Source organism: Corvus brachyrhynchos, unplaced genomic scaffold, assembly GCF_000691975.1.
Source record: "Corvus brachyrhynchos isolate BGI_N302 unplaced genomic scaffold, ASM69197v1 scaffold99, whole genome shotgun sequence".
NCBI classification, from domain to species: domain Eukaryota; kingdom Metazoa; phylum Chordata; class Aves; order Passeriformes; family Corvidae; genus Corvus; species Corvus brachyrhynchos.
In genome coordinates this window covers 248,008-256,809 of record NW_008239778.1, presented here as the reverse complement: position 1 = coordinate 256,809, position 8,802 = coordinate 248,008, and the positions used below count along the sequence as shown (strand labels likewise).

The 8,802-nt window shown below is 54.3% G+C and overlaps 1 protein-coding gene across 2 annotated transcripts in view; it reads right to left on the bottom strand.

The window, feature by feature from the left end:
- SMG6 (SMG6, nonsense mediated mRNA decay factor) overlaps positions 1–8,802 on the bottom strand; it is a 107,505-nt gene that overhangs the window by 74,129 nt on the left and 24,574 nt on the right. For both annotated transcript variants that reach the window (XM_017742972.1, XM_008640327.2), the window contains exons 9-10: positions 7,751–7,812; positions 3,968–4,113 (exon numbers count right to left, since the gene is read on the bottom strand). In XM_017742972.1, the coding sequence (XP_017598461.1) occupies positions 3,968–4,113; positions 7,751–7,812 (208 nt within the window). The remainder of the gene's footprint in view (positions 1–3,967; positions 4,114–7,750; positions 7,813–8,802) is intronic.

Sequence of the window (8,802 nt, the reverse complement as noted above, 5' to 3'; positions counted from 1 at the left end):
GGGGGGGGGGTGAAGGGGGGAGAGGGGAAGTTATTCTGGTGGTGGCCTATGAATAACATCCAGTGATTTATAGGAAGTATAATCCAATAATACAGTAAAATAAAACAGTGTGTCTGAGATGGGTTTGATTCCAGGAATTATAAAACAAATTATTAAAGAGAGAGAGAAAGAAAAAAGCCTCAGAGAGGCCAGATCGGAGTAAATTGGGCACAGATGGGCTGGGAGGGGGTTTCTCTCTCTCCACTCACCGAGATGCCCCTGCCGCAAGCACGGCTTCAATTAGTCTTTTCAGAAACCAGAGTTTTATTTCCCCAAATTACAGAATTAAAAAAAAATTAAAATTCTTGGAGTGTTTGTGGTCAGGATAAAGGGATCCAAACTTCTCTGTGAGTTGGTTGTGCAGATGGCTACCAAACTGTTAAACGGGCCACCCCACTACAGTCCCGCCCCAGCCAGAGCCCAGGATGGCCCAAAACAATGGTAGCCTACGTCCCATCCTGGAAAGCTCCAGCAACTGCAAGTCTGTCATACAGAGTGGCCACTCTCTCTGCCTCTCTGCCCTGGGGGGGCACTCCCTGCCCCCTGGGTTTGAGGTCTGCAAGAAGTTTTTTCACACCTGGAGTGCTCCTGACAGGAGGGAGCCGGGTGAGTGGGACCCTCACTGGCTGCACGCCTCCCTGGACAAAGCAGGAACACACTGTTTGATGCTGAACAGCAGGGGATGCACTTCATGTGGGAATTCTTTGGCTTCCTCTGTCAGAGAAAACAACAGATCCAATTCATCTCCCAGGATCTTCCCAGTGCTGCCTGGCTGCACAGGCAGCTGAGACCAGCTCCAGCGTGCCCTGTCCCTGGGGACAACCACAGCTCAGCTGCATGGGCCACGGAGCCCTGCCTGTGCTCACCTGAGCCCTGGCACCCACTGCAGGGTTCAGGTAACCACAGCAGCAACCTGTGTGGGAGGAGGATGTGAAATGCCACGTGCTGCTCACAGCTGACTGGTTTTGAAACCAGTTTAAACACAGCACAAAAAAAGCCACCCTGTCAGAAGAGCACACGGCGCCCTTGCGGTTGGTTGGTTTATGAGAGTGGCAGTGGCTGAGAGCAGAGACAGAGAGGACGTGTGAGAAATGCCATATGGGGGACACGTGCCAGGACAGGGGCACCCCTGAGGGACCACAGACAATCCACACCACAGCAAAAGCATAGGAATACAAAGCAAAGAGCAGCAGATAGAAACCATCATGCACAAGTCCCAACCTCCCGTGCTGCCCATTGCCTCACTGAAGGGCTGGGACAGACTGAGCACAATCCAAAAATGGGAGAAACTGAGGCTGAGATGGGGCAGGATTGCGTTTGGTGTAAGCCTGAGGAAGAGGGAGGACAGGTGTTTAACGCTGCATTTAATTCTTCAAGTTCCCTTTTTCATAATACCTGAATCTGTGCTTAAAAGTTCTTATGCAGGGGTTAAAAATTTCATAGAATTCCCCACATTGTGACTGTTATGCCAGTGACACCACACCATGACTGCCAGCACCACTGGATCTCAGCACCAGGGATTTGCTACACACCACACGTGGAGGAACAAGCACATTTACAAGTTTCTCAGGAATAGCTGGGGCTCCAGAGACCTGGAAACACACAGCAGGGAAGGGAGGGAGCAGCTATCCCTGAAGAGAACACCCCTGGACAGCAGGGAAGAGAGGCTCAGACCTCCCTCCCAGCCCCAAACCCCCGGATCTCCTCCTGCTACTGCAAGCTGAGTGTCAGGCCCGTGTGATGGGAAGGACACAGACACGCTCTGCTCCCAGATTTGCAGGAGGATTTCAGTAGGAGGAGATCTCCGGAGGCTGTTTGGTCCAACTGCAAAGTTAGATCCAGCTCTGTGGTGTGGACACAGCCAAGCTCTGACTACAGGCGGCTCCCCAGCAACGCTTCCTGGCAATTTGGGATGCAGGCAGGGTGGGACTGCTCCCTGCATCCCGCCAGCCTCCCACAGGCCCACAGGGGCGGCTCGGCCCCCTGGCTCCCGCTGCTGCCCCTGCTGCTGCAGCACAGGGAGGTGACTCATGTGCTGGGAAATGGAAACCCGCACCTTCCCGACAGCGTTCCTGCCGCGCGCTCCCGCCAGGCCCCTGCCCACAGCAGCCCACACGCTGGGGAGCGAGCCAGCACCCTTGCTCCGTGCAGGGCACTCCGTAATCATTCCAACATTCCTGCCTTCCTTCTAAACTCCAGGCCCTTTGCTGTTCTGCTTGTGATTTCCATCTGCACCCAGCTCTTCCCAGTATCGCAGCGTCGGCAGCGAGCCCAACCTGTGCTGTGCCAGCACTTGGCACACGAGCGCTCCGAGACCACCGGGGCATTCGCGCTGACAGCAGGGTTTGCTTTGCCAACAACACTCTCAGCGATATTCCAGGGTCACCAGAGCAAAGAGCCCTCAGGGAAATCCCTGAAGGACCCTTGGCATCAGATGGCAGCCGTGGTGCCATCCGACCTGCAGGCATTCCATGGGCACTGCCACCTGCTCCGCACGCAGCCCGCAGGCCCCGGCATGAATAGGTTTGCTTTCTCCTGAGATCCAAAACTGGGAGCAGCTGGCAGCTACCCACACAGGAGGCAGAAACTCTGAGAATACTTATTTTTCATGAGATAAAAAGCACTCCCTCTGTCACTCACACACATCCACAACTCGGCTATGGATGGACGAGCACAGCCCAGCGGTTTGAGAGCTGGGATTGTTTCCAGCTCTGCCAAAGGGGCTTGCCATCCATCCCAGACAAATCTCATCCTCTCCTTCCCACCCGCTCCTGTCTGTGGCACAGACACCACTATTAATTCACCTACCAGGGGTATTATTAACATTAGGAATACAATAATTACCGTCACGCAGAGGCATTTGCTTATAATCGCAAAGTACTTTGCAGCTCAAAGATAAACACGCTGTCGTTAGCTGGCATCTGGCAGGCAGGAGGGCACGGCTGCCTTGCCAGTGGGATTGACAGCTCCCTCCAGGAGAGGAGAGTGCCTGCAAGGCAGGCACAGCACACAGGAGCCACTTCCCAGCCCTCTGGCCGGCAACAGTTTACTCCATCAGCTGACCTTGGCCACTGACCGCTAGCCTGACAAGTGGCCAACTGGCTCATGAGAGAGGGATCTTCCAGCAGCAGCGCTCTGGGGCTCTGCCTGATCGCCCACATGCCGGCTTTAGCTGAAATCCATCAGCTGCAGGCCTTCATCTTTGGGATCTAAATCCCAAGCCATCAGCATGTGAAATGCCGCTTCCTCCCACCCAGGGAGAGCAGCCCCATCCCTGCTCCCAAACACACGGCTCAGGCAGACCTGGGTACTGCTGCTGAGTGTGTGTTGGAGGGGACACAGGGCAAAACACAATCCCTGGAAGCATCATTTTAAACTCAGTGAAGAGACTCTGGTTTGGTGGCATCTCTGCTGCCCAGCACATTAAACTTGTCAATGGTTGAGACCATCTGGGCCGCTGGGTGGATGGAGGAAGTGAGAGGAGGACGGTGATTAACACTGGATCTGTCTCGTTCTCTGCCTTAATATGGGGCACAGGCTCCAGCCTGGTGTTTCAGAGAGTGGCACCACATCCCCCTGGCACGGACACAGGCAGCAGCAGCCAACAGCTGAGGGCTCTGAGACTGTCCCAGCCCTTCTGGTGCCAGCACAGGCACCGAGCAGGGCCCAGCTTAAACACTGGGAAGGCAGAGCCATAAAGCAGCGTCTTCCTTCTGTGCTGATGACTCAGGATCCTGGGGGATGCGATGCCTCCTCACTCCTCAGACACCTCAGCCAGCTCCAAGGCCCAGCCAAGGTCCCTTTGTGTTGACACCCACAGGCATCCAACCACCACTCCCACCTCCCCATCTGGCGTGTCCCCCCCACCCTTCTCCACATGGGGAGCGGCTGATCCCCAGCCAGTTTCCCCTCAAGCAGCACGTGGTACCTTTGGGCTGGGAGTTGTACACTGCAAACATGTTGATGGCCACGAGCTGGAGCATGCGGGTGCTTCCAATGGGAGGGGGGCTGTGCTGCAGCAGCACCTGGAACTCCCTCAGGACCTCCTCGGCCACCGCAGGGAAAGTCTCCATCCTGCAGACAGAGAGAGAGGCTGGAGAGAGCAGGCTGTGCCCTGGGATGTGGGGTGGGAAGTGGGCACGGTGCAGCCCATGTCATATCTCCTGGGGAAGGGGGAATCCCTGGGGTGCTGTCTCCCATCCAGGAGCTGTGGGGAATGAAGGTGCAGGCTGCTTCCTTAGAGAGGACAGTGAGGGATTGCTCTGTGACCGACAGGCAGCATTCTTTTGGCACGAAAACACGGCCTTTATGAGTCATTTCTGACCAACCATTTTTTTCTACTGACTTCTACCAATCTGGGAGAGGTGCCAAGGGGCCAGCAGCTCACTTGGACCAGGAGCAGCCCATGGGACTCCCAAGGCTGCAGCAAAACGCACACACTGGTGCCACATTGCGGATGTGGCAATTCCAGTGCATTGAATGCTGGCCAGAGCGTGCTTCCTCCAGAACTCCTCGCTGCAACATCGGATCCCATGGCACCGAGCCCTGTCTCCCCCAGGCTACACACTCTCCAGCACTGTGACTGAGCCCCTAAACTTCATCACTTCGAGCCCCACAGGACAGGGACTCTCTGACTCGTGGAGCTGCTGACAGTGTCAAAGCGGGAGCGGGTCCCCGCAGCCGCAGCGCCGCTGTCGCGCGTCAGGACACAGCAGCCCGCGGCTGCGGGGCCACGGCTGGGGATGGGGTGAGCTTTCAACACCACTCACAAGCGCCCATGGAAATCTGACACCTTTATCCTGCTCTTCATCACTAAGGGAATTAGCTGAGGTCACTTATCAAAGCTGTTGGATCCTCAGCAACCTCCGAGCTGAAGTGGGGGGAAAAATTGAAATGATTGCAAAGTGCACAGTCAAACCCCAAAAATGACTGACATGTGGTTGCCCACAACAGTCCTCACCTGGCATCCCACAAAGACAATTTTATATCACTGCTTCTTCTGCAGTTTGCTGTATTGATTCTTGTTCCTACACTAGAGAAAGCCACAGCCAGACCCAGCAGACTGAATATCTCCCACAAAGTGTCCACACCAGCTATCAGTGACATTATCAAGTGCCCACATGGGAGTGAGGGAGCCAAAACCCACAGTGGGTGAGGCATCTGGAGCCGGGGCAGGCGACCTCGAGGGCCTCCATAAGCAATTTCCTCTATCTTCCCCCAAGAGATTCAGATCTTGTGATATCACCACGGGCTGGATTAATGAGCCACTTCTGGTAACCCACATGGGCAATTCTGCTGGGCTTCCCCAACAGACTTCAGGACGGTGACAGCTTTATTTTTAAAGACACAAATGGCTTTATTCTTAGCCACAGTTCATGGGTGCTTTTCATCACCTGGGTGTGCCTCTACCAGCAGGGCACCCTCTCCCCGGGCACTGTTTGCTGGAGCAGTTCAAAGTCTCTGTTACCTTCCCAAAAACATGGGCTGGAACAAACAGGCCCCTTGTACTTTGTAGCTGTGCGGAACGGAGCAGCTCTGTCAGTACAAATGCACTGCTTTCCCTGCAAAAGGCAACTTCCCAGGATTTGGGGCACAGCCAGAGAATTAGAGCAAACTGATTGCTTCTAAAGACTTCCTAATTTTGAGAAATCTCAGACTACATCCAGTGTATCCAGCAACATCCTCCTAGGGCAGACAGCACTCTGGGGATGGAGGAGCCCTTTGCAGGATGGGTTGTTACTGAGGAGATGAAGATTATTGCCATGGAATAACAACAAGAAGGAGTGAGGGCTTCCTCAGCCCCGCCAGCTGTGCTTTGATACCACAGCACATCTGGAACAGCATGCAGTAACCCCACTGAGCTCAGAACCAGCAGGTCAGGAGCCGAGCGGAAGCTTTTAATAAATTGCTTACCTGTGGTTTTAGGAGCAAGAGTCCAATTAGGACAACATCATCTTTTCCATATTTTTTCCAGATAAATCACTCAAGATCCTGCCCAAAGAGGACTTGGCTACCCCTCACCTTTTACCTATTTTAAGCACGGAAGCTGTTTAGCAGGGCTGGACGATTTTCTCTTCCTGTGTCATGGTATTACTTTCTAGTTCCCTTCTAAGTACTTCAGGGCATATTGTACCATTAAACATACTTGGGTTTTCTAAATGACTGTCCTGGGAAGCAACTGCCTCAAATGCTGCATCTTAATTTCACAAAAGTCTCAGGAGCCAAATGTGCAACTGATCTCTGCTACATCCCCATTAATCCCCTGCTGGCATCCGTTCAACCGGAGCTCAACTGCGAGCGCGGCCCCACAGCGCCAGGGACCAGCAGCTCCCCGGATGTTCTGCCCTCCAGCACAGACCCTGCACTTCCAGAACCTTCTGTGGACTCTTCAAGTTCTCCTCCTCTTTTCCTGCAGGCAGCAGGACACCCAGCTCTGCCTCCTCGCTGCAGGTCAGCCTGGTGCCCGTGAGTGGATAATCAGTGCCTTGTGACTCAGGGAGAGATCAGCAGTGACCCTCAGACACTTGGATCTCCAACAAATCACCAGCCTCTGCTTCCATTTTTTTAATGAAGGGTCCAAAGTGCCCCCCCTGAGTGGTCAGCCCTGTAAGCACTGGACACAGCAAGTGCTGAGTGCTGCTGTGTGGCAGGATCTGAGCTGTTCCCAGTACTGCTGTTGCTTCTGTGCTCCAGGAGGGAAAGGGGACAAAGAATTATAGATCCGAGTCAAAAAACCCAACAGCAGGGACAAGCTGTCACTTTGCATCCAGACTCCCTTTACCTACATGGCCTGGAAAAGGCCTTTCAGCCCTGTGACTTGTAGCCAGCAGTCCTGCAGGAGAATGAAGGAGCCAACAGAGCTCAGGAGACTCTGGCTGGTTCCGAGGCACTGGCAGCTCAAGCAGAGACCCACATGGGGTCTCTCCTCAGCAGCTGCTCCCACACAGCGAGGGCTGGTCTGGACCTGGAGCAGAGGCAGCTCCATGGGAAGCCCATCAGCTGCAAGGCTGAGCTCTGCCCTCGGGGTCATAGGGATGTCCCCCAGGCTGGGATCTCAGCCCAGGCTGGGATCAGGCTTGCTTTGCTTCAAGGGTAGCTGTTCAGTTACTTGAAACCCATTTCTGACAGCCACTGCCAAGGGCGCTTTGTACAAACCAGTTCCCACAGCCAGGGCAGCTCTCAGCTACAGGGTTTTCACCGAAGTGGCAGCAAAGAGATGAAGGGTAAGGCTTGTTTTGACACACTCTGGATGGCAGCTTTCAGCCACCATGTGGATCTGCCTCGATGGCTTTGTGTTCCTCACAGGCAACAGCCACTGAGAGTTCCAGGAGGCAGCTTTGCACTGGGTGAGGGCAATGGAAGAAAGGGGGTTAAACCCAGAAATTCAAGGGAAGGGAGCACAGTTAGGTGATGGGAGAGAGAGAAAACAGCCTCTAGTCCCTCCTGGGTGTGTGAACCATCTGAGCTCAGCTGCTGCCAGAGGGTCCTGGTGCATGGGCAGGAGTGGGCTTTGAGGTGGGGGGAAGGAAAAGCCCAAGCTCCAACCAGTGTGGATTGGAGGGCGGGTAAGGAGAATAAGAACCAGGAGGCTAGGCCTGCAAGAATTCACACCCTGTGCCCTCAGCTCCAAACACAGCTTAGTTGCTAACAATATTAAATTCCAAAAAGACTTGTAATGTAGGAAAATAAAATAAACATCCTGCACACTTACCCAATCCTGGTAAACAGCTTCCCATGGGCATGGAGAAAACTGAGGATGAACCTTTTGTTCAGCTGCATGGGAAAAAAAAAAAAAGGAAAAAAAAGAGAGAGAGGAGAAAACAATTAAACTCTCTCCTATTTCCTGTGAATTAAGAATGTCCCCAGTGACAGAAGAACCTGGCCTGGATGCTGGGGGTGGCACTGGAGATGGGAACCAAATGGACATGCCCAAACTCTTACAAACATCATGCACAGAGGCAGAGGCAAGTGCCAAACAGCTGGAGCTGGAGCTGGAGCTGGGAGAGGCGATGGAGACACAGCACCCTCTGCCGGGTCCTGTGATCCTGCACAGGGCTGCTGTGCCTCGGGAGCCCCAAACCCCCCCCCCCGGGCACCCCAAACCCAATACCTGCACCCCCAAATCTGATACCTAGGCAAAGGTCTCTTCCCCCATGTCTCACGAACTCAAAGCTTAGCACAGCCCAAGGGGTTCTGCAAAAGGAGTCCCCAAAGGCAGCGTTCCCCACTAGCATTTCCATCGACAGAAAAAACAACCCCACAACCACCAGCAGCAGCCTGTTCCGTGCTCCCGACTGTGTCAGAGGCAGAGCAGCAGCAGGACACGGCAGAGAGGGAGCAGGATGTCCTCCCCAGCGCTGCTCTGCAGAGCAGCCAGCACAGAGGGCTCAGCAGCAGCACTCAAAGCACTTTTTGTTTGTGCCCTATCAGGAGCAGCTTCCAGAAGCAAGGGAGGACTGGGGTGATGCTGCACCCCATCATTTAACTGGTGTTAGAGACAGTGCTCAGATGTGCCAGCAGAGCCCCTGAGACCCTGCATTTTGAACAGCTACTGAACTGCCCAGAGAAGCTGGGGATGCCTCATTCCTGGAAGTGTTCAAGGCCAGGTTGGATGGGGCTCTGAGCAATCTGCTCAGGTGCAAGCTGTCCCTGCCCACGGCAGGGGGGTTGGAACTAGATGGTCTTTAAGGTCCCTTCCTACCCAAACCATTCCATGATTCTGTGGACGTGGAGCTAAGGGGACACAGGGGAGCTGGCTGTAGC